The sequence below is a fragment of the Hippoglossus stenolepis genome, chromosome 21 (genome assembly GCF_022539355.2).
Source record: "Hippoglossus stenolepis isolate QCI-W04-F060 chromosome 21, HSTE1.2, whole genome shotgun sequence".
NCBI classification, from domain to species: Eukaryota; Metazoa; Chordata; class Actinopteri; order Pleuronectiformes; family Pleuronectidae; genus Hippoglossus; species Hippoglossus stenolepis.
Genome location: NC_061503.1, coordinates 16,691,364 through 16,717,699, shown reverse-complemented (window position 1 = coordinate 16,717,699; position 26,336 = coordinate 16,691,364). Strand labels below are relative to the sequence as shown.

Genomic DNA, 26,336 nt, shown 5'->3' with positions numbered 1-26,336 from the left:
CTGCTTTTCTAACGATCCACAACCAGCGTCGTGAACAACTTCTGTTGAGTCACAAGGTCGTTTGATGTCATTAAAACACTTTCCCTACAACACCATTAATACTTGAAGATGTCACGTTTAAAAGGGCACATTACGTTTCCTTGAACTATGATGCTCGTGACTTTTTGTTTACAGTTTTGTCTGGAGTCACGATACGATAGAAACGTGCTGCTCAGGTTCCCAAACGTTTAGCGCTGACCTACATTCACAGGGTTCTTGCAGGAGTGTTAGCGTCTGCAGGATTCTCCCTGATTCACACAGACCCCCGCACAGTGCTCCAAAAAGGAAAGGAAAGGCTGCTGGTGTTGCGTCATGCAATGAATTTAATACATCACCTGGGTTGCAGGATGGATGGAGCAGTGCTGTAGTGAATTCTTAAGTCTTCGCAGGCCTCTGATTAGTGATCATCTGGGACGTGGAATTAGAGCACGAAATAGAGTTCAATGAAGTCATTCAGACCCGAATCTGGCTGATCATCGGCTGATTCAATAAAGAAAACGCTCACAAAACACAGTTGGTGCCTGGTTTCCAACATCAAACTGCTTTTGCTGCCTCTTGTTCTAAAGAAATTCTGTTCGGGAGCCAATACAATATCTGCAACGCCCAGAAATGTATTAATTAATTCATTACGATTGATATTGAATCACTAAAAACATCACCTTTCTGATTCTTTAAACATAGTCGTGCATAGCAAATAAAGCACAACACACATACATCATTTCCATTTGTTTTAATCGGTGGCAACAACACAACACAGTGTCCTGTCTTCTAGTAATCCAAACAATACAGACTGGGTCTAAACGTTTAAAGGTTATAAAGGTTTGGGAAAGATGTTCTTGGTTAAACCTTGTAATTTGTGACGTGAAGCTTGAGAAACAAAGTGCTCGTTTTCCAACAGTCCAACAGAAATCGCATTTTGTCATGCGTCAAAAATAATGCCACCATGTATTGTGAAGTTTTAAAGGAAGAAGAACCGTCTTCAGGGGAGTGTCTATAGAGACAGTTTATAGATTTCTGTACAACAATGGCTGTGGGGCAAAAAAATCTAAAAACAAACTAACTTTATCTTTAACTTAGAATGCGTGAGCAGGCAGCGTGTAGATGTTCGATACCCAGCTGTGCAGTAAGTGGCTGCAGTGGCAAAGTGCTGTATCAACTGCTCAGGGCTTTTATCCAATGCAGATGCACAGACTTTTGTTTGGCACGTATTGATACAACAGACGTCTGTGACTGTGTCTTCGGTCAGCTTGTATAAAGCCGTGTGTGAACATGCATCACTGAACAACTAGTGGCCATCGGAGACTCGTCACTTCTGTCTGTGCAGCTCCGGGGCCAATGTCTTTCTGCAGGAGTCGTAGCTGGCAAAGTGCAGAGAGAACACAATAACAAAGCAGACCAATCGATATATATATGAAACGGATTGACAACATACAGTTGGCAGCGGTTGGTGTAAATTGTCTGTCCGTCTGTTTTCATCCTCACAAAACAAATGCGGGGGCCGTCCCTGTTGGCCTGTGGACGAATTTCTCACTATTGATTTCCAGTAGCTAAAGCCAGAAGTCCCCATTACCTGTCATGTGTTGTATGTGGTGGGTATTAAGAGCAAGACAGAACAAGATCGGAGTGAAGACTCCCATCTTGCAGAGCTCAGACGACATCACAACATGGGATTCAATACACTTTCAAATGACGCCCTTGTCAAATTAAATAGCGCATTATTGATTCTCCCTGACAAATGAAGAGAGGCTTTCACAGACGTCGCCTTTAGTCCAGTGAAGAATCTGGAAACGTGTACGTTGGATTTATTCTTTCCCCCCGTCGATGTATTTGTCACACTGTGGCGTTTCACTTGGCTCGTTGCTTTGCGTGATGGATATTCCAAGTCGCGATAATACACATCGTCCTATTACAGTAATTACACACATCAATCCATCACCATCCATAAAATAAAAAAAAAAAAGTAATTGGGCTGTCGGACGTAATCATTTGCCACCGCTGTTGCTTTTGTTTATCCGGCGCCGGATGTATTACAAGTGTAGCACAATGCCACGGGTGTACTCATTAACAAAAGTAAAGGGACATCAAACCGTTAAAAGAGGGCGATGACCTTTTCACAAACGCCCAAACAATAACACGGGGGAACAACGGCGTCATTACAAGTGAGCCGTGACACGCCGTGGTACGTGTCTGCCTTCGTTAGGAGCCTTAAAATTTGTGTTGCGTGGCGAGGTGAGCTTTGAGATCAGGTTTCAAACTATTTGCCGCGGGAAAAATCCTTAAAATTGAAAGTAAACGCATCTCGTGTGTCAGTTTTACGATGCTTTATAATGCTTCATGATTTACGACCATGCAGTCAGGGTAGAATTACGACGTGATTTCCGCTGTATAACAGGCAATTTAAGTAAGATGTTATTGGAGCCAACCTTGGCCACAGGTATGATGTTATTATAGAGACACTCACGATAAAGTGCACCGCTGCCGTCTTCAATCAAGGATTATAGTTTTGCCGATCATCCCCGTCCGCCCCTATCATCGTTCCCTCCCTCTTTCCTCCGTCCCTTCCATCATTTCCACTCCCTGTGCTTTGATCCCTCTCCAACCCACTTCATACCCGGTCCGTCTTCCTTCACGTCCCCCTATCCATCTCCCTGCCACTCCTCCATCTAATCATTTCTCCTGAGTGGGGCTAATTAAAGGGGATCTGACGGAGTGCGCTGACCACAGGAACATCAATCAATCTCTGTCCAACACGGCGAGCCCCCTGCTGACTCCCCCCAACCTGCTGCCGACGTGCAGCTCCGCAAAGGTTAATTGTATTCATTATATAAGGGACAGAGCAAAAGAGGGAGACAGCGAGAGAGAGAGGATAGTGTCCAAAGTCACCCTGAAGATTCTGGCTCGGGGTGAATTCTCCCCAGGCCTCAGCCAGGTTAAACTTTAAGCACCGACTCCACCTGGCGCCTACGTCTCGATTAAAGTCCGAGTCACCCGGGCTCCGATGTGACCAGCATTCCTACGTCGCCGCCACTCCCTTCCCTCGCCTCATCGTGTCTTCACCTCGTCTCCTTTCCATCTCTGCATAACACATATACGTAATTGTATTAATTTACTTGATGGAAACATATGAAAGGAGTCACACATCATTAATGGAGCCTCCTGATTAGTTGATTAAGCCTTAACAGACTTTGGGCTAAAACTCATTAAGTCCTTTGGGGTCCAAGTTGCTGCTAATGAGGTTTGATACCGCTTCATTTTTTTTTGTTATAGATATTAGCAGTCATCTGACGCACCCGGCCGTTTGTTATTGTGGCACCATTAGTTAGCTGCTTTCGAAGAAGCAACTTTAAAGACAAAATACAGGTCTTTTACACTGATGCTATAATCAGACTGAGTCCCTGTTTCGTTTTACTTAAATCGTGGAGCCTGATGTTACATTCAAACCCATGTTCTGAGCAGGACAGAGGCTTATTTTGCTCTGCTTTGCATCAACCAGTCAGTTACAAGAAACATATCTTGCCCAGTAAGTAGAAGCAATTTCCTTTTCTCAACGAGTATCAGAAATATACTCGCTCAAGAGCTCCTATCTCTGTTAATCAGCTGCCCAGGACTTGACTCACACAAATTTGGTTATTGACAGTAGATGGTTCAAATCCTTATTCCTAACCTCACACATATTTATATCTCTGATTGGAGAGTGGAAGGAAGCAGACATCAATCAAAAGCATCGGAGGGGCACTATATACGAGGCAATGCCACCTTATTTATTCTGTAAATGCCAATTTAAAATCACTTCTTCAGAACGCTGTGGTGTAATTGTTTTTCCCATCAAAGTTTCATAATGACGTGAAAATGTTTTTTGCACAAAACATAAACGATCTCTAAATAACAGTTTTGCTATTATTCGAAATGCTTCTTGTGTCGATTTGACTCATTTGTCGAAGTCGGGCTGACCCTCGGGAACACCTGGTAAAGCATCCAACAAGTTTTTACCATCCTCAGCAGGCAGACAGGACTCTAAGAGTTCACTGTACCTATAAGGTAACGAGTACACCAGACGCATCCAATGACTTAAATCTCTGTTTTCGAGACTTCCCTGTAAAAGAATGAGCGAATACGTCATGTGCATGTGGGATATTCCAAACCGTTTACTAGCTAGTTTTAGTAAAAGAAGCAGGAAGTTACGTGATGTTGTATCGAGAGAGAGAGACAAAGTCCACACTAGGAGCTCTTAACCATGTGTTATAATGAGGAAACCTTAGCACACTGGCTGCTGTCACACTCCTGTAGGGACAAGAAATCTCTTTGGTCATTAGGGGGCAGGATTTATTTGGTGCCTCAGAGGTCTGGAGCCAGACAACCAGCAAGGTACAGATTGATGTCTCCTTTTGATGTGAGTGGCAAAGCAAACCAAAGGGGGAGTGAATAGTCTCCCATGTGGAAATGTGGCAAGAAAAACCTAAACTGAGTCAAACAACAAATGTGAATGTTTCCCTACAGAGCACGGGGGGTAAGTGAATGGTTTAATGATTATTAATGGGTATTGAGTGGTGACACTGTGTAATACCACCTTCAAAAACACCAAATCACAGAATATCCATGTATTTGTATGCGTATAAAATATATAAAAACTGGCGTAGCATTACTCTGCACTTCCCCGAGGGCATGTAGATGACTGCTCCTACTTAAAAGCAGGATTTCTGTTAACTTCATCAAAATCACGAGCACTTCAAAGGGACTCCTGCTTCTCTGTGGACAGGTTTGTTAAAATATTTAGATTTTCGTATTAGGTTTCACTCTGTAAAATATGTGTTTGGTTAGCTAATTTTACTCAGTCATAGAAAAATATCATTTCCCCTTTTGCTTCTTCTTCTCTTTACCCTTCGGCGGTGTGCGAAAGTGTGTGTGCCGGCTCCTTTTTAAACCTGTTTTCATACATTTGTAGTGAACTGCAGAGCTGTCAAGGGGAGCAGTGTTTTACACAGCATCATATACTACTATCACTGCGTATTTCAGAGGGAACATTTGTTATGAGGCTGCCTAGTTCTCAATTTTTGCTTTATTTTTTGCCCGTTCTCTCAAACAGCACGTTGAAAGCTCCTCTGAATCCTGCAATTGCTCTCTTTTTTTCCCCTCTCTTTCATTCCTCTGCACACACACACACACACACATAAAAAAAACCCTCTTTAAACCAAAGGTCGTGTCACAAAACAACTTTTTCAAACAAGCTGCGGTTACTGTAGAAACCAGTGCATCCCAGCGCTGAGGGTTACACTCAGACATCGTGCCTGGCAGAGCGCTAAACGCTCCTCAGCACATAACGTGCCCGTAATGTGACAGCGAAGATGGCGAAGCACACTCCTCGTGGCAACTGTTTCACCTCCCACAAGAAGTATGTATTGTGACAAGAGAACGAGTCGTGCTAGTGGCTTGAATTAAACAACTCTCGGCGTAGGCTGATTCACAACTTGTGCATGTTGCCGTCTAACATGTCATTAGAGGCCGCTTGTGCAGCCGCTGTAATAATTGGCGGCTCCGTGTATTTCCCCCTGCGCCGCCATTTATTGGTTATTGGAGCGCTGTCGGTGGCTGGCGTGCAGCCGGGACTCGCTGGAATGAATGACACAGAATCAACGACGTGTCCTGGTGCAATGAGGTCGTGTTTTACAGTGGCGCCCTGGTGTATAAGAGATACTGAAGCACACACTCCAACAAACACCGAGCCCTAACAACAGCATCTATAGGAGTCTCCTTTGAGTTTAACCGACTGGTTGTTCGTAGCCGTCTATCAGTGGAATCCACAAGCTGTCACACACAGGTTCAGATCCTTCGAGAGAAACTAGTTTGTGTGATGTGTCGTTTTGAATGTCCTCTTAAAATCATCACGGCACCTGCGTCTCTCTCCTGTAGCAGCCGACTGTGTCTTTTGTGTGTCTTTGTGATCTCAATGTGACACACAAGGCGGCAAAAAACACCTGTTGAAGGATCCTCCTCGAAGATATTCCTAGTTTTACACTTTGAGAAAAGGAAATTTGAACCACATCTAAAAGAATTTCAATGTCACAGTTTTAAGATTTACTAATATGAGTCTTTTAAATGTTTGCACATTAAAAAGACAGAATATCATTTTAACAAGGTTTCGGCTGGGTCACAACTCCTGTTGTGTTGTAAAAGAGTTTTTATGGGCGGCATGTATATTTTGTGAAGTCTATGTGTGATGTAGTTATTTCTCAATGATATAGATGTTAACAAGACCAATGATAACTGCGTTTGATGGTTATTTATCTATTAGGCTGTTTCCTTCAAACTCTGCCTAAGTACATTTTTAATTACATGTTCAAATCTCTTTAAAACAAGTATTGTTTTTAATGGAATTTCTCAGTTGCAAGACAAGTTTTAATTACAGGGGTTATTGGAGCATTCGCTAAATAAATGAGCATTTGTACCATTCTCTCTTGCCACTTATCTTCTTGGCATCAGCTGTTGTCACCAGATGTGGCTGAAGATGCTGCATACATCAAGTCGGTCCTGACGCACAGCAGCCTCATAAACTATATGTAACGCTGCCTCCAAATGGCAGGGAGGCGGTACTGCCGTCCACAGCTGGCCACTGGAATCAAGGTCACGGGGAGAGTGTGAACTGCTGGAGACGAACGGCTTCGACCTTTGTCCCAGGGGACTGTGTGTGTTTGTGTGTGTGTTTGCATAGAGGACATTTTAAACATGTTTGTTGTCTGTGCGTGTCTACATAAGTTTGTGTGTGTCTGTCGGTGTGTGTGTGTCTTGGGGGAGAGCTTCGCTGTAGTAGCTGGGTTAGCCTCTCGAGCATCATTATCAGTGGAATAAACAACAGCTAAGCTCCGACGTCCTCTGTGCCCTTGTTCCTCTATTAGATGTTCTTAAGTTTGTGCGTGTGCTCAGACGTCGAAGTGCGCGCACACACACATCTGCAAGTGCTGCTCGCATAAGTGCCCCCTCAATTAGTTTGCCTGTTTGTTGTGATTGAACATGATTCTCATCTGTGTGTGTGTGTGTGTGCTTATTAAAGGTACCTCATCCCCTCACTGGACCGCTCGCACGCCGGCTTCTACCGCTGCATCGTCAGGAACCGGGTCGGGGCCCTTCTGCAGCGGCGCACAGAAGTACAGGTGGCCTGTAAGTATCCACACGGGAGGCAGGTGAAGCGCAGACGAATGGACCGACTGGAGGAATGAATGGATGGGTAAAGAGAGAGTGTGTGTGTGTGTGTGTGTGTGTGTGTGTGTGTGTGTGTGTGTGTGTGTGTGTGTTGTGTGTGTGTGTGTGTGTGTGTGTGTGTGTGTGTGTGTGTGTGTGTGTGTGTGTGCAGAGTACTCAGTATGCCCACACTCTGTTTGGTTGCCTTTGTATCAAGGACTGACAAGGGAGGGACAGATGCTGCCGGGGTGAAAGATCTACCTGCATCTCATTCGAGGTGTTATCAACGTGGACAGCTGTTCCACTCAGCATTCTCATTAGATTGATATTGTTGCCGTGGTTGTTTCTAACTTTGCTGGGCCGTCGCTTATTCCATCCCCTCTCTCTCTCTCTCTCTCTTTCTCTCTCTCTTCTCCTCTCTTTTGTCAACAACATCTGTCGTTTCGGGCCGAAAGTGGAGCTCAGATGCGCCGCGTGTTCGGGAAAATTTCCAGTGCCGGTTTCAGGCCGTTTAGCTCCCCCGTCTTGTTAACGAGCTATTACAGATGCGCCGCAGAGGTGTCTGGAGTGTTGTCACATCGAATCCGCCGCCGCCACCACGTACCTACCCCCCCACCCCCCCCAACCATCCTACGCCCATTATCCTGCTTTCCCTGGGTGTGCCAGGTTCATTGGTTACCCCCTTGTTCCAACGACATGTGAGTGGATGTGACACGCGGCTGTACCTGACTGAACAATGCAGCCAACCAGGCGTGAGAGAGAAAGTGATGGGAGGGAGACAGGGAGGATTTAAACAGTCCCCCCCCTGCTCCACTTCTTTAGTATTTGGGCAAACACACTGTCGTGGAGGCCAAACTTCTTCCCTCTGCTTGTTCTCTCTCTCCTCCGTCTCTTTGTTGCTTCCATCACACTTTCTGTTCTGTGTGCCGTTGTTTGCAGTCTGGCCACCACTGTTTTTCCATTAACTTCGTGGCTCCCACCCCACTGGTAATCTGTCTCTCTGTATTCCCACCTCTTCCCATTTCCATACTCCTCTTCGTCCCCCTCATCGGTCGCTCGTGAAGGGATGCGGACGGCTGAGGAAGGAGAACTAAGGACACCTGCAGAAGAACCGGACGAGACAGACGGGGGGAGGATGGAAGATAGAAAGGGAAAGATGGGCAGTTCTCTTTCGGGAGCCGCGCCATTGAGGCATCACAATTAGGTTTGCGGAGGACACACCTCGGAGAAAGGGAAACATGCCGAGGCATTAGAGATTAGGGAAGGGGAGGAGGACATCACATCGCCGAAACTGCAGATCAAAGTCAGGGGATTTGCACACCTCCCAGATTTTCATTTGAGCTAAGCACCACAGCCGCACCGCAAAGCCAGATTACCTTTTTTTTATTCTCTTTGAAAGAGAGAGAGAGAGGGAGAGGATGAGGTAGAGAGAGAAGATTGCTATCGATGCACAACCACTCCACCAACTCTCGGTCAAAGCCCCATACCTTGATCTCTGCGTGTTTCAAAGATATTATTTCTTAACTGCGTTAGAAACCTAATTGAGTGTTTCATGTAATGGTGAAATGATTTCAGCACTTTTTTTTTTTGCTTCGTTGTTCCCGCTGAATTGAAAATCGCTCTCTCAAGGAGCTAAAAACACAATCTCAAGGTGTCTCAGCCTCCGTGTCTGCGCTTTCCCTTTTTTTTGCGACGGCGTTCGATGAAAAAAAAAAACTAAAGTCTCCTCGTTACCGCCGTCTCCAAACGGTTCACAGTCAGCGTCAGCCCTGTACGAGTGAATCTGAGAACTGCACGGCTGAGATCTGAAGCCGGAATCGACGTGAAGGGAAGCAAAAAACTTACATTTATTTTACAAACAGGCAGAGAGAAGAGAGTTGGGGGGGATATCACCGCAGCAGTTTTCTCAGCTTTCAAGATATAATGAAGCAGGCGAGGAATAAAAACCCTCTGTTACACATTGTAATGGGAAAAGATGGAATAGCAGCAGCACTGGTCGTCCACTGTGGCGAGCGATGCACACATTTAGAGCGTGATCGAGATTGATTGCCCTCGATACGTCCACACGAGAGGATCCAGAGTATGAATATGAGTCAATCCTGTGTCCCGCCTGTGTCCCTCTGTGAGTCATTACGTCTTAGTTCCCTCTTGCCTTTTCTTGATGTACTGTGGAAACCATGGCAACAACACCGTGCTGTCCATCAAAGCAGCTCCATGTAAGATGGCAGACGAAAAAGCAGATGGCAAAAGCTCGGCTGGGCACCTGAAGTCAGACTCCTGACAGAACGACAGGGGCATTGTGACTGTGACTCTTCTTTGCAGCCTTTTCCTTTTTTCCTACTCTCTGGTTTTCTGTTCATGTGTGTGTGTGTGTGCTGTTTGTTTGTCTTCCTGCAGTCATGGGCAGCTTTGAGGAAGGTGAACGCGCCCAGTCGGTGTCTCAGGGAGAGGGCGCCGTCGTCATGGCACCACGCATCCGCAGCTTCCCCCAGCCACAAGTCACCTGGTTCAGAGACGGGCGCAAGATCCCACCCAGCAGCCGCATGTAAGTCGCTTTTCCTTACTTTTGTGTTTTGTCCTTTTGGAGAATTTACTCGTGTTTGATTCTGGCAAACACTTGATGGTGGTTTGCTCTCTGAGGACATCGAAAACGCTTTGGTTGGAGAGCGTCTGATCCTACCTGTCGTGCGTCATTCATCTCGCCGCGTTTTGAGGTAAAGGAGTTTGGGTTTTTCTTCTGCAGATCAAGGTTCCGAGACCAAAGCAGCTTTGACATTGTGTGAAATGGAATCGCCACCTCTGTTCCTCATTTTCATTTCAAGAGAAAAACCAAAAGCGAGTCATTTCACCTCAGCTCATCTGTGTCTCTGTCTCTTTCTTCAATGTTCCCTTCTCGCTGTCTGTCTTCATTTTGGCATCAAACGTTAGCCGGTAGCTTCGGGCAAATACCACATGGACACAAACGTCCCGAGCAGCAGTTCAACTTCTTGCTCCCGGTCCGACTCCCGGCTGTTTGAACAATTTACCGCATGTCATTCTCCTACAGTGTCGTCACTCTCCCTATCAAATAAAGACACAGAAACGGCCCCCAAAAAAAGCTAAAGGCAGTGTTTTCTGAGGTCAGCTATCAGTATTCGCCAGCCGGCAGCGATTGGTGTTTGCACAACGCCATCAGAGCACCGATAAGGCCAGTGACCACTGCAGCTGCATACGTCCTGAAATGGGATTGGTGTAAACAGAGAGCTGCTCCTTCTGATTTGCTCCAGTTGTAGAAACAAGGAAACATTTCATCGATATATTCAGGCTTGTATATTGTTAAACGAATACCACATCGATTTAGCATCGCACTCCTTTAACTCTGACCATGTTTCCACGCACGGCATCGTCCCGACTCTTGACCTTTTTCTGAATAAGATATTATTTCAATTGATGTTTTCACGAGTGGCCAATAGAAGAACATGTCAGAGCAGCTAGTCTGATTAGGACTCCAGTCAACGTGGGCACGTATCATCAAGCAGTAGATAACCGACGTATGTCAATGTCGCGGCATGATGTGAAAACTCCAATAGGACGTTATCTTGTGATTAATTGGTTGTTTACACGTGTGGTGCCCTTCACAGAAGAGGAATAGTAAAGGGAGAAGCATGAGGAGAGAAACCCACCAAGCAACGCTATCAAAACCTACGAACACATATCGTACCTGAGCTGTGAACACATTTATTCTCAGAACCACTTTAACATCTTCTTAATTATTCTATCGTCTTAGCTCATTCATCAAATGGCATTGAATTATGAAATATCCTTTTAAACTTTAACTTATTCTTACCCTGAACACAGCAGCTTAGATCCGATAGATAGAATAATGATGCAACTAAGGTCGAAGGATTCCTCGTATCTTAACTGGATTACTGCTTATTTCGAGGTTGACGTTATCCAAGATATCAGAACTTATTTGTGTTAAAAGGTTTTAATAAAACAGAGATATCTTTTTTTTTTTTATTCTACACATTCCTCCTCTTCGTCTAAACGTGGTGCCTCCTGCCTAAATTACCCACAATGCAAATCTGCCACTGATGGCCCATTTGGAAGTGTGTAATGCCGGCAGCAGCTAATGTAGCCCCCCCAAAAAAAAGTATAAATTTTTCATTTTGTAACTAATATTATGTGACAGTATTTCTGCATTCAGGCTGATAATGCTTCTTCCATTCATGTCCTTCATTGAGCAGGTGCGCAGGGTTTTTTGGGGGTTTTTAATCACACGATTCTTTTCCGTCTTTGTGTTGGAAACACGTCTTGTGTGTGTATCTGCCTGTAGGTGTGTTAAAAAGGCTTCGCCCCCCCCCCCTATCTCACCACATCTGCATTTGGTGACCTCGCCCTCGGTCAGAGTGAATCTTCCTTATCAGCTCCTCATCATCAGTAATCACACCCTGACCTAGAATGACAATGAGACGAGACCGGCTGAGACGCTGAGGAGCTGATGGCCGCGAGTCGGCCGGGGTCACTTCGATTTTATTTATTTTTTTTACGTGGATTAAGTTTGAGAAGTCGTTTAACACAAAGGGCGACGTCTCGAAACTCGCACACGAGCTGAGGTTACCGTTGTGAAAATTTTGACGAATGGTTCCAGTTTGTTGATGGTTTTTTTCCCGTCAAAAACTCTTTCAACCTCACATTCAGCCTCCTCTCGTTCGTCTTCTCATTCATTTCATCTCTCTCTCTCTCTCTCTCTCTCTCTCTCTCTCTCCTCTTTGTGTCTGTTGTCGTTCACCCACTGCGGTGTGCGTTGTGTCTTTCCCTCCTTGCTTCCCACCCCTCCAGCTCCGAACATGCAAATTTTCTGTTCTCACAACCAAGGTCACTCTGTGCAAATGAGCGCCGTTGATAACAGACGGCCTTTTTTCTTTTCTCCTCTTTCTTTTTTTTCATTGAAAATCATTTAATTGAATTTGATTCGTGCCACTAGCGTTGACTCTGTTGGGGCATCAAAGTCTCACTGGTGGGGGTGGGGTGGGGTGGGGGTGTGGGGGGGGGTGGGGTGGGGGAGGTGGTTGCCGAACCACACAAAGTTTATTTTTTACCTTGATGAAGCCTCTTTCCAAGGACTAGTGCTCTCCAGAGTCAGCTCCAGCTGTGTCGTCTCTCTAAACATCATCGCCCAGGCCTCTGTGCATAACGGTTATAGTCACTGAAGGACTGTTAATCCCATCTGGAAGGTGTGTGTGTGTGTGTGTGTGTCGACAGTGCTCCACCGTGGACCAAGTCACAAAGTGGAATGAGGAGGAGGAAGGAATGATCTCTCTTACCTTCTGGGCTCTTCACTTCCTTTCCTCCCCCCCCCCTCGGCCTCCACTCGTCATCTGCTCTCCTGATCCCGTCTCAGGTGTCATAACTTTAATTTTCTGGCTCTCCGGGGGTTCGTCTGGCTGCTTCTCCGTGAGCAGCTTTATCGCAGCTTGGCAACAGAGAAGAGGAGGGAAAAAAAACCCCAGCCAGACCCAGAATAACTGTGGTAATCACTTGTAAAGTTCACACTTGCTCTGCAGGATGTTGTACTTCAACTGCATCGCTTTTGGTGCATTGTGATTACATTCGATTGTCAAAATCACGGGGGTTGCTTCTCTAAATTGCATCATGCTGTAGTGCGGGGGGAGTGGGTGGCGTTGTTTGATATTTTTGCAGTAGAACGGTCAATCACAGCAGGATGCAACTGATTGTTTTGACTCTCTCTGCAAATACATCCCAACGTATACATTTACCAAAAACCCTGGGGTTTATAAGGGTTAGATAGAATTCATTCAAATCCAAATCGGATCCATTTACCAAAGGAAAATCGTTTAAATAGAAATGGACTGATCCGTTATTACTGATCCGCACATTCGACAAGTCGCAATTTGAATCTTTCACTTTGTTTATGACCAAACACCTGCAAAACTACTGATGTCAGCATCAGTAGTTTGTTTCAGCGCAAATGAGCAGATGTTAGTTTGCAAACACACAAAATGTTAAAACTGCTGAACATCAGCACGTTGGTTCTGTCAGAGTGAGGATATGCCGACATCTGCATTTCAATCAAAGCCTTTAAATACACCTGGAAACAGACTCTTATATAAAACTTCAAGTATTTGTCTTTAAATTGTCCCATTTGAAAAACTGAAGCCGCATTTTGGCTGAATTCTTTGAAAAAAATAAAGAAACGATTTGATAAACTCTGGCGTTAACAAATCCAGAATTTCATCAACTTGCAAAGTTCTGGAATTTATTTATTTTTCCAAGGGGAACTTTTCTCTCAGGGTCAGTGAAATGTGTAAAGGAGAGTGTGAACACAACACACCACCAGGACCCTGGATGCTGGTAAAAGCTGTAATATTATTTTTGCTTCCCTGCCGCCCTTTGGCAAGGCAGCGTCTCACGTTCTTTCTCTTTGCCATGTGGACCTCGGCAGCTGCTGCTCTTGGCGCCGGCAAAGACTCTGGCGCTCTCTCTCACCCATAAACTTGCGGATTCACTTGTTGCCGTGCTCCTCTGTGATGGTGCTCCTCCTGTTCTCTGTCTAGGTTCAAGAAATTGTGGCTGAGCGGCTAAAATGTTTAGCGAGGCGTCGGTGTAGCTCCCTGACGACGGATCTGTTCAACCTGGGCTGCGTTGGGATACAGAGGCGGACAACAGGAGGACAAACCTACTTATTTAACTCTAAAAGTCATTATTCTGCCTTTATTGAATGGGAATGCTTTTGGCTCGACTGGCGTGATTTGTTGTGTTATTTTCGGAGACTTAATGTGGTGTATAATCAGAGGCCCTGCAGTAAACACATTAAACGGGAATTCATAGGGCGGCCCTCTCACTATTTCACCTCTGACCACAACCGGCCGCCCACTACCTGCTTTTCTCCCCCCGGAAACTTGCCATTGACAAGTGGGGCATGGATTTATCTGCTTTACACAGAAAACAACCTTGTCGAGGTGTCTTTTAAGACAGAACACAGAGGGGCCTGACCTGCCGGAGTCGGTGGGAGGACAGTCCCTGACACACACCCATTGTAATTGCCTTGAGTAATCTGCTGTAGCTACTGATCAATTAATGGCCCCTGCCTGTGATTCGCGGGCTCTGTCAGTCTGCTATGGATTCCCCATTAGTCACAAGCGCCAGCGAATAGCCCAAGCCCTTCGTCTGCATTTCCCTGCGTCCAACTGCCGCCGCCATTAGTCAGGAATCGGACAATGTGCAGGTCAAAAGCGAAAAGAGAGGCAGCTCTAACGACGCAGTGGTCTTTAATGACTAATGGCTTTTAATGTTTACTTTGCCTGTCGTGGAAATTTATCATGAGATTTGAAATAATGAGTTTCTCAGACCGGAGTTGCCTTAGAGTTTTAATTATTAGGTTTATTAAGGTTTTTATACAATGTGATAAACAGGAAACAAAACAGAAAGCAGACAGGACCGTCTGCTGTCTGGCATCACTGTTACAAACAGAGGAATCAAATCCAGCACACAGTTGCACACAAAATGGGGCAATTAAAATGTCATTGACTGATAATGTTTAATTGTTTTTGAGGATTTCGTTGAGCCAGATGATTCACTGGCCTTTAATGTTTGATGTGGTGAACACACGTAAATGTAGATCACGGCTGATCCTGAAACGGCCTCGAGTTCATTTAGAAGTCAGCGTTTCACCTCGTACTTGGAATAATCTTTTCTTTATTTATTTATTTTTCTTAACCGAGGTTGGTTTTTCTGAACACTCCAACTGACCAAGAGCAACGGGGGGGAGGCAGAAAACGAACAGCGAGCCACGAACCTCTAGTTCATGCCCCCGGTGAGAAAACAAGTGGCTGTTTTCAGGAGCAACACTGCCTCACCTCTCCTCATCTCTCTCACTCCTCCATCTCTCCATCCCCAGGAGCTGTGGCGTTTTCATCACAGGTCTATTGAGCAGTAAGGCATGCAGCCCGCCGCTTGTTCTCACTCGTCTTTTCTCTCTCCGGCTTTCTTTTTCGCCGTCATCTGTCTGCCGGCCGGTGCCTTGCCTCATACCTTAGCCAGCCATGTGAGCCGCTTGATCCCACAGACCCCTCTCTCTTCCTCCCGGGGGGAGACCATCAGCCGAACCAGCGCCATTTGTCTGCAGGTAATGGAGGTCTGAGGCTGTGGAGCGAGGTTAGGCCCCTCACGGCCCGGCAGAGGGGGACAGCCACTACAGATGCCAAAGTACTCCCGAGTGTGCTAGTTAGAACAGGCCTGTGCACTTGAGTCAGAACTGGATTGACACGATAACGTACACACTGCGGTTATACGAGACACAAACATATGCTTCCTCTCGTGTTGAGCGAAGAGTCCAGGGACGATGTGAGTCTAATTAAAGAGAGCGACCCTAGATTATTGGTTTTCTAATTTTTACTGTCATGTAATTTATTAGCAATAATGAAAACCAGAGAAGAGGAAGCATCCTGTGGCAAATGAAACATTTAAACGTCGATGTCTCGGTTTCAATCAAACGTAAACCCTCATCTTCATTAGTGATGAAAGTGCTACTGGATCGTTAGGAGGCTGCCGGTCTTTGGAAACACGCTCTCGGTGTTAAACATGATTCCGTGTGAGACCGAACGCTGATTCTTTGCTGCGAGCGGAAAATCTGGGGTTGCGAGTTAAAGCTGCACAGTTGGCCCGAGATGTTTCTGAGCAGCTGTCCAGCCTGTCGGGCTCTCCTGTGGACCGCAGGGGGGGGGGGGATCATAATGGAAAAGGAAATTGAGTTGGAATAAAAAGAGGATGTGTTCAAAGACACGGGAATAAACATAAAACACCAGACAGGGGCATGTTCACACATATCTGATTCCTGCGGATTCCCTCACTCCTGTGGTTTGATGAATCCCGTCGTCACGAGCGCGCCGCCGACAGCTGCTCACAGAGCCTCAGAGAGAGCGGCGAGTTGATTGAGGATGACCGAGGTGCGTTCACACAGAATGAGACAGATAAGAACACGCGACACGCCGAAAAACAAGAAATTACTTGAGCAAGGTAAACCGAACAATTCCATTTCTTCTCCTAACCGAATTCTCCTCTCTCCTGATTCCCCGCTCCCTCGGTGTACAGGCAGAGCCATTCTGGGTAATTGGCTTACTTTTTAATTTCTTCCTTCATCATGTGGTCTTTGATCCCTGAGGCCTGGCGAGCGCGGGGAGGTGTTAGATCTGCTGAACACGCTGCGTAACAACGTTTTTTTTTTTGTGACCCCCACTGTAGCAGCCCTGATTACAAGCTGAGGGGGAGAGAATGCTCGGCGGGGAGCCACATTAAAATCAACTTGCAGCGAAAAAAAAAAAACCTCTTACTCTCAGAAACATTGATGAAATCAGGACTTTCTGTGGATGCTGGTGAAAAATTCGGCAAAACTTAGTTCTGCATGTGTTTGGTCGGGGTTTACTGAGAGCGGGTGTTACACAAGAAGGATACAGAAAAAGAATAACCTGTTAAATTACCTCATTCGGTGCTTGGCTTAACCACAGAGAGTGGGTCGTCTCCCAAAAGGTCACTGTCAAGTCCTTCCTCTAATTTCCTGGAGTTTAGCAGCACCAGACTGAAGCCGACAAAGCAGGTAAAAGAAGTTCTGGATTGTGTCCCCGTTTTTCGCAAAAAAGGTCCCGGGACATCACCTGGGATTCACTCTGCACTTTGGACACTTCCGTTGTGCCCACGTCCCTGAAGGGATCCATAATTCATGGCCGTGCGTCCCAGATGTCACCGCTCCAGCGAGCTAGCATTAAATATTTACCGCAGATCATAAGCTGCAGCCATTGAGGCCTGCCAGCCCCTTTAGGAAGACTGTTCTCAGTCCCAGCTCCCACAAGGGAATCCCAAATGAGCCGAGTGACTGGGGCCGCTTTCAGATATTTGAAAATCAATCATTCCCAGGAAGGATTCTCATAAGTCATCGTACTGTGAGTGCTAACGGCACAGGTAGCTATGCGCAGTATACACAGCACTCTGTGTTGAATCATTTTTCCACACGTCTCTCCGCGGCGACAATTAGAGGTGAGAAGGTTTATTTTAGACGTGTGCATTATTATTTTCTATATATAAGCTGGTGAGCAATCCTGTTTCTTTCCCTATTTGGATCCCGTCTTCTCACTTCCTCGTCGGCTCTCCTGCTCTCTTGATAAGGCACAGCAGGTATTAAACCTCCCACTGATGAGATGAAGGTCAGGATGGAGTAGTGGAGTGGGTCAGATCGGAGGAGGAGGAGGAGGAGGAGGAGAAGAAAGAGATGAGATCATCAGCCACGTATCAAGGACAAGGTTTAAATGTGTATGATGGGTCACAGTCGGTGCAGCTATTGAAGAGCCCATTAATTTCACCAGGCCTGAATATGCTGTGCAGGGGATGGAGGTTTTGTGTTTGCTATTGATTAGTAAAATTGCTGTTATTTTAGGTTTGCGCGCCGCCAATAGCTCCGGGAACTTTCACAGAGAATGTCAGAGAAAATCAAGCTGAAATGTCACGGCGTGCACGGGGAGCCGGAGCCGTTTGAACCGTTTTTTCTCAAAGATGAAGCTTCCCCCCCGTGGTTCTGTGACATCAGCCGTGTCACAAATATCAGAAATATGCATCGGTTTATGACGCGGACAATAATTATATCAAGATAAAACCTTTCATATCAGTGTATATAGTGTTTATCTCAGTAAATGTCATTATTAAAATTTCTGTTAGGTTTAAAGAGGTTTCTCCAGAGTGAAGGTTTTGCTTCACTTCACTTGATAAACAGCAGAAAACATTTTTATCAATCTGAGGTCAATCAGTTTTGACTTCACCCTTCTCACTATCGCTATATATACAGAATTGGCTGTTTGTTACTATTATTCGTAAAAAACTATATTCCAGTAATTATTGATATCGTTTTGTTGCCCTATCTTCAGTTTTACGAGTGTCTTCATAAATGTGATGAGCCAAAAACAAAAAATGCATGATGCTTTTTCACGGGGATGACAAAATATTTACTCCGGCACATGAGCACATTGAGCAGCTGCTGGGACGGAGGGAGAGAGGATGAAGGGGGGGGGGTGAGATGGACGGATAGAGCCCGAGGAAAAGATATACGTGGAGGGAGGCACACAGTTCGAATGCACTATCCACGTCCAGATTGTTGAACAGGAACAGATCATAATAAAATATTGATTGTAAACAAAGTCGGGGGGGGGGCCTTAACATCAGGTGCCGGGGGTGGGGGGTGGGGGGGGAGGAGGGTATCAGCCCCTATAGGACACCTGCTGAAACATTGATCGGTGTTTATTCATTCAGGCGTCGCTGCAGCAGCCAACAAGGAAGACGCCATTGTTTCCTGCCAGAAGCGGTCGTCTGCCAGAGCGCCGGCCACGGGAAGCGCGGCGCTACAAACAGCCAATTAAAAGCTCCGCGTTATAATGCGAGTGCGGTCATATTTCAGATTTGGACCACGAGGACAAGTATGAACCTCGGAGATTGTCAATATTTCGGCCTTGCTCAGTCAGCAGCAACAAATTGTTTACACACATTGTAAATCGATATACCTAATGCTGCTTGAACAGTGTAATTAAAATGTTTGATGCCCTTTTCAGCCGTTGGATCAAGTGTGACACCGACTGGATTTAGCACTAATTAGGTAACACAACTGGAGATTGGAAATACCTGACGAGCTTTCCCTGAACTTCTTCATCCTGGAAAGTGCCAAAGAAAATGTCTTCACCTATTTTACTCCTCCTGTTCCTTATCGTCTCCATGTGTTAAAACCTTTCTTTTAACTCTCTCTCCTCGTCTTGTGCTTGTCTCCTCCGCAGCGCCATTACTCTGGACAACACGCTGGTCATCCTGTCCACGGTTGCCCCGGACGCCGGGCGCTACTACGTCCAGGCCGTGAACGACAAGAACGGAGAGAACAAGACCAGCCAGCCCATCACCTTGTCCGTAGAGAGTGAGTAACCAAGTACTGTATTAATATATACTGCAAACTACCGATTATGGTTATGCAGCCTTGAATCATTACTTCTTACGTTAAATTTGACAACCATTTCATTGATCATCAGCTCCCTATATACAAGTTATTTGGCTGATTCAGAATTCACATCCAAAATTCACATTTTGTAGAATCCCATCAGTTTTTACAATAGTTAAAATTACCTAAATTAAAAATTATAACTTCAAATTACAAGTGGATTAATCTTGGCTATTAAGCTTTTCTCCACAGAAGTGTTTTACGTGAAAGTATCAATACCACGCTGCAAAAATACTCCGAGTGAAATTCTGCACTCACACTGTTACTTAAGTCGAAGTATAGAAATATTACTATCAAATTGCACCTCATGTATTGAAGTACTCTATTACAGTAGAGCAGTAGTTAAAGATACATTACATAATATGCAACTTGGGATCATTTTACTTTTCGTACTTCACAAAAGTAACATTTTGAATGCAGTGCTTCTTCTCCCACTGTGGGACGTCTCAGAAGCCGAGTCTTTATGATCAGTAATTTAATTTCATTGCACCACTGAATTGTGTCTGCAGCCATATTCACACACTGTTGTGTTGCAGGCACACACACACACACACACCCACAGAGACACACACACACACACACACACAAACAGAGGAAGGAGAAGCTGCAGGGACAGGGGCTCAGACAGACTGTACTGCTGCCAAGTAGTTCTTAATATTCACCAGCAGCCGCGGCTCCCAACAACAACAACAAAAAAAACACAAGATACACAAATCAAAACCAATTCGGTTGGCTTCAGCTCAGCGGAGTGAAATATAAGAGGAAACCTGACAGACAGCATCTTATGACATGGTAGACCGGAGTTCAGTATGGGAGTGAATAAGGAGGGTGAGGGTAAGATATTACAGTTGACAACACAAGGGAGCAGAAATAGCCTGTGGCACATATGGAGAAGAGTGGCAGAGTTGATTATACTAGTGCGGGAACACACACACACACACACACACACACACACACACACACACACACACACACTCTCACAGGTTCAGGTTATATAGAGAGCCCGGTGGGAGGTCTCTCGGCTCATGGAATCATGCCATGCATTTACATGAACATTCCACACATGGTCCACATATTCACACATAAACACAGCCACATAGCCTGTGTGCGCGCGTGTGTGTGTGTGTGTGTGGGTTCGACTGACGAGCGCCTGCTTTTTACTGCGTGCGCGCGTGTATCTGTCAGTATCTGCTACAGCAGCTGTTCCTTCAGTGACGCCTCTGACACTGCATTTCCCATGAGCTCCCCTGGCTCCGGCAGCACTTGCTCAAGACTTGGCAAGAGCGACGGACAGGGAGAAGTCTAACGAGAGCGGTGTTTCCTGTTACACTTTCCAAACTCGGGGAAAAGAAAAGTTTAGGATCTCAGATATATGAACTTCAGTAAGGATCGAGATTTGTCTGTTTTGTGACTGACTGAGTGTTTGAGCCTCCGATCCTAACTTGATTTAAAGGAATGGCTGGTACCATTTAACGGTGGAACATCAGGACGCCTGGCAGGAACAGTTTGCTCCCCGACGTCTTGTCTCACTGTTTTTCTGTACCGTATTTAAAACCTTCCTCTTACTATCAAGAAAATAAGCCAAATATTCTGGACGTATACGCAGCCATCTTGTGCCGATGATGCTAAAGTCTGCACAGTAGCGATCGGGGGGGATGTAGCCCTGGAGTCAAGGTCCCGCCCGTTTCATCCCATTTTAATATCATCAAAGTACAGGGGAAATTAACACTTGAGGAGGCTGGGTTTTTGACTGCAGCCGGCCACCAGGGGGTGATCTAGACCCTTTTTGGGAGCTGTCATGTCGTCCATCTTTATACACGGTCTATGGTTTTCCGTACATCCCATGCATATGCACACACACACACACACATACACACATACAAACACACACCCACCCACGAGAGTGACATTGTTATTCTCATGACATGACACACAAAACCACTGAACTGTTCCTTTAACTGCACAGCGGCTCAGTCGAGTATATACTCAGTCAGTTCTATCCCCACGACGAACCGTCAAACCTTGAATCATGTGTGTGTCTGTGTGTGTGTGTGTTTGTGTGTTTGTGTGTGTGTGTGGCTGCAAACGTGGCAGCTGTGTACACGGAATCTAATGACTCAAGATTGGTAAGATTGAGCCATGACAGCCCCTGTAGCTACATCTGACATGTGCAGCCACGAGCGCACTCCCAGGGCGTGATGGGATTGACGGATCAGTGTGAGTTTATCGCAGACATGACACATCTCGAGCAGCATCAAACATGCACACACACACACACACACACACACACACACACACACACACACACTGTGCTCACACTAACATTGGGTGACATCCGTCCCTGATGCTCACAACACACACACACACACACACAGACATAAACTAGTTTGCAGAGGTTTCTTTACACATTTAACGTGTGTGTGTCTGTGCACGCACTCCCCCTTCAGCTCTGTGTTGGTCAGACTGTGTTTTACTTTGTCCGTCTGTGGTTCTCCAGTGGACATCTTGTTACACACAGTCAGTGCACCGGCTCGTCTCATCCAGTCCGTCTCTCTGTCAGAACTCGGAGACCGTGGTGTGCACTGGTCAGTTTCAATATTTCACGTCGATGAACACCCACACGGTGCACTGGCTGGAAGAGAATATATATATAAGACACCTCTGTCCAAAAGGAGGTGAAAAGCTCCGTCTGTCGATCAGGATCATTGCTCTTTGCTTACCCTCTCCGTGTGTGTGTGTGTGTGTGTGTCTGTCTCTTTGTCTAGATGTGGGAGGTCCAGCCGACCCCATCGCCCCCACCATCATCATCCCACCCAGGAACACGAGTGTGGTCACAGGCACCTCGGAGGTCACGATGGAGTGCGTGGCCAACGCCAGGTAAACACCCAGGAGCTGCATTCTCCAGTTTGTTGAAGGGTCACGGCTCGATACCACGAGTGAGAGAACATGTGCCGTGTGTGCTGTTTGTGTGTTTGACCCTTTAAAACGAGTACATTTCAAAATTTGTGGAAAATAAAAGACATCACAAATGCTGTCAGAATTAAAAACTCAAATCTTTTCCTTTTGCACGATAACTAAAACGTTCCTCCAGTATTGAAAGATAATTGCGGCTGGTTCCATTAAACTTTCTCTTATTTTCGAAGTTATTTCTCTATCTCGGAAAACATGCAGCAACAAAAGCGACTCTTCCAACAATCATCCCTTGATTCATGAAGGAGTCAGTTTGAACTGGAAACAGCATCTCAGCCCAGTAGACAGAGATTTTTTTCCCCCCCAAGTATTCCCGCGCCCGCCGCTCCAGCAGATGAAACAAATTGATGGAAATGTTTCACGTTGCGAGAGAAATCAAATTTGGACCAGCGTTGCGGAACCAGAATCGTTTTTATCATCAAGCAATCGGGGGAAAAAAGCAGATTCTCACGGGTGCAGCGTGATGAGAACAGATCTGATGCTCTACTTTTTATCCCCGCCCCCTCCCTCCCTAGGCCTCTTATCAAGATGAGTATCTCTTGGCGTAAGAACGGCGTGCTGGTGAGCGCCGGCTTGAGCGACTTCAACCGCAGGCTGACCGTCCTCAGCCCCGTGGTGAGCGACTCCGGCTTCTACGAGTGCGAGGCCGTCCTCCGCAGCAGCAGCGTGCCGTCAGTCAGCGCTGGGGCTTATCTGCATGTACAAGGTGAGAAGTGTAACTTTTAAACGTGCCTTTTTTCTTCCTCAGCAGGACTCGCACATTGTGTAAAATGACAATATCTTCTTGTTACACTTGTAACCACTTTGGGTACGAATCGCTTCTTCTTTTCTCGGAGGACAAAAGCAGCATTTACAGGCATTCGTGTCCGCGTCGTAATTAAATGCGTATTTATTCAGACAATACGTCGCAGGTGCTCTTTAAGTTGTTTCTCTATTATTTTTGAAAACTGTGATAAATGTGCTTAGAAATCAAATTGAGCCTTGATGCTTGAAGCTAAGAGTCGTTATTCTTTTCACATTCTTTGTTGTTGTGATGTTTCCACCCTCAGTGTTTTGTGCCTTTTCTGAAGTGTTGTACAGTCTTTTGCTAGTTCTTGAAATTTGGAGCACAATTCCTCAATGCTTGTTTTCCTTCGCCGCATTTCACCTTGAAAGGTTCACACGTTTTTTTTAGTTTTCTCTCTTTCTCTCAGAGCAGAGAGGAAATATGTGCTTTCATATCGGCAAAATGTGAAAACGTCAAGGAAAATAAACACCTTCAACTTTCAGCGCACGTGCCGGAGCAAACGTGGCATTTAGGCGTTTTTCAGTTCAAACAAAAGAGCTGATGTGAAATTGACATAAACAAATTACCCGTCTTCACTGTATGAATCTGGCAGAGGTGAGTGTGTGCGGGGCGTAAGTGATTTAAAAGGGAGCGAGCTCGCGGCCGGCCTCAAGAAACTGTTTAATAGCATCGCTTGAGTCACTTTCATTCCTTCCCCCTGAAACACTTTGATGTTTTCAAGGTGGTGATGTGATTGAAAGCACGAGGTGCGGTGAACTTTTCCCTCGCCGCGGCTCCGGCTTCTCCTCTCACCGCGAGCAAAGTTAAAACCATTACACATCACCGCTGACTCATTTCTTTAATCAGACTGTATAATCACATTCTCTCTGTCGCGTATATATATATATATATATATATATATATATATGATGAATCTGCAGCTTTTCTATTTAAACTGTGAGCCTTTTTGTCAGTGATTGTTTTAAGATCTGTCACTTTTTTAATGAACTTGATTTAAACTGCATATTTGTGATGTTTGTTTCTTATTCCATCACTTTATTCCTCTTACTTTCCCTTTTCGTCCCTCAGAGCCACCGCAGTTTATCAAAGAGCCAGAGAAGCACATTACGGCCGAGATGGAGAAGGTGGTGGACATTCCCTGCCAGGCGCGGGGTGCGTGTCGTGTCTCTACTTGTGCTTGTCGGAGCATTTTAATTAAAGAAAATGAATGTTAAGTGATTTAATCCTGAATCAACCCTCTCTCTGCAGGAGTGCCGCAGCCGGACATCGTGTGGTACAAGGATGCTCTGCCCATCGACCCGGTGAAGACGCCCCGGTACCGGGTGCTGGTGGGAGGCAGCCTGCAGGTCAACGGCCTCCTGCCCGACGACACGGGGATGTTCCAGTGCTTCGCCAGGAATATGGCAGGAGAAGTTCAGACCAACACGTACCTGGCTGTTACCAGTGAGTCTTCAACAGGAGCTCGTTGTTAAACGATTCCCCACAGACGATCATATCAAAGAGCAATGTGTTGTTTGGTTTTTACACCTTTTTTTTTTTTTAAACAGAAAAGTGTAAAAAGTGTTTTTAGTTTAGTCTCATTCTCATGATTATGTGATATCTCAGGAACGCTGTGAGGAAATTTCCATTTATGTGGTGCAAAGGTTCAGCTGGATTCAAGGTCAAGGTCACTGCGACCTCACAAAACATGTTTTTGACCTTAAAAATATGATATTTCAGGAAAATCATAAAGCAACCATTTCAAATTTGATTAGATTCCAGTCGTCAAAGGTCAAGGTCATTGTTACAAAACCTGATTTTCTTAAGATAAGGGAATTTCTTTAAAATTTGGCAGAAAACTTTGACTCGGAATCAAGGGTGAACGGATTCGTGGTCAAATGTCACAAAGCAAGGTCGCATGTGACGTCACGTTTGGCGTAACCTCTCTCGTAGACTCGAGGATGACCTGACATGAATGTGGTGGTCAGAGGTCAAGGGTCAAGGTCACAGTGACCTCACTACAAAACACAATTTGTGCGCCAAAATCAGATTTTATCACAAATGTCTAATAGGAAAGGTCAAAGGTTTTTTGTGGAACATATTTCCTGTTATGTCTTGAGTAATACAAATACATTTATAATATGTTTTAGCTATTAGAAGAATAATCTTTATATAAACTGACATTTAGGCCAGAGCCAGTTTACATTAGCTCAGAAAAGACTTTTAATACCAAAGCATTAAAGCCACGTTTCAGCCTCTCACCTAAACGACTGGATTCTCTCTGATCACGTGTCCCGGTGTTACAATCACCGGTGATTTAACTCTGGCTGTTCGTCTGTTTGACGACGTCCTGACATCTAATTTTCTTCACTTTGTCTCAGTTGCCTTCTCTCCGCACCGCGCCACGTTATCAGAATTCATGATATTCTCTCCCGCTTACTCACCCGCCTTCCCACGTCTACCTCTCTCTCCGTCTCTCCCTGACACCGTCCCCCCCCCCTTCTCCCCTTCTCCCCCATCTAATCTTATCATCTCCCTTTTCCCTGCAAACATTAACATCCCCACTTCTCCCTCTGTCCTCCTCCCTCTGTCCTGAGATCAACAACTGCTCCTGTGACAAACTCCCTCCTCCTCACTCTTCTCCTCCGGGGTGACGCGATGCAGTTTTCTGTCATCCTATAAAAGCTTTGATTTATTGCATATCACAGATAGGGATTTTACTTATCTACATATTGCCTCCTCTCTGTCTGCCTGCGCTCCTCCCCTCAGACGGTTTCCCTCCACCGCTCCCCACACCCACTATCGCTGTGGGTGCAGAAATAGAAAAAAAATAGAGCGGTAGCCGACAGTTATTGGCACCGAGGTGAAGGCTGTGTCAATCCGTAAAGAATTAGCGGGACAAAGCATCGACTAAACGCTGGGGTGCAGGAGGCTGCCGCTTACAACAACCGCGTTTGAAGTGGTGTTTTGCCAGAGACAGTTATTCTCTCATCTCTATAACCCTCTTACCTTCTCCCGGTTACTGTGCTGAGCTCTTTTCTTCCACGTGTGTTTGTTCCCCCCCCCCAGGCATCGCCCCGAATATCACAGCCGGACCCTCCGACAGCACGGTGATCGACGGCATGTCAGTCATCCTGCACTGCGAGACCTCAGGCGCTCCGAGGCCGGCTATCACCTGGCAGAAAGGTCCCAGCTCCACACATGCACACACGCCACGGGGATTATGATGTCTGTTATCTATTACACATGGGGCTATAGTTTGCCGTGGCTTAACAAATAAAGCCTGATTGGATTCCTTTACCAGGATTTACTCAGCGCCAGGCTTTTCATGTTTGCATCCCAATAGCAGATCAAGGAAACACT

At 45.7% G+C, this 26,336-nt stretch overlaps 1 protein-coding gene across 6 annotated transcripts in view; it reads left to right on the top strand.

The window, feature by feature from the left end:
* sdk2b (sidekick cell adhesion molecule 2b) overlaps positions 1-26,336 on the top strand; it is a 237,956-nt gene that overhangs the window by 167,327 nt on the left and 44,293 nt on the right. For all 6 annotated transcript variants that reach the window (XM_035144861.2, XM_035144858.2, XM_035144860.2 and 3 more), the window contains exons 3-10: positions 7,085-7,191; positions 9,610-9,757; positions 19,023-19,156; positions 22,003-22,114; positions 22,723-22,913; positions 24,063-24,146; positions 24,243-24,437; positions 26,043-26,159. In XM_035144861.2, coding sequence (XP_035000752.2) covers positions 7,085-7,191; positions 9,610-9,757; positions 19,023-19,156; positions 22,003-22,114; positions 22,723-22,913; positions 24,063-24,146; positions 24,243-24,437; positions 26,043-26,159 — 1,088 coding nt within the window. The remainder of the gene's footprint in view (positions 1-7,084; positions 7,192-9,609; positions 9,758-19,022; positions 19,157-22,002; positions 22,115-22,722; positions 22,914-24,062; positions 24,147-24,242; positions 24,438-26,042; positions 26,160-26,336) is intronic.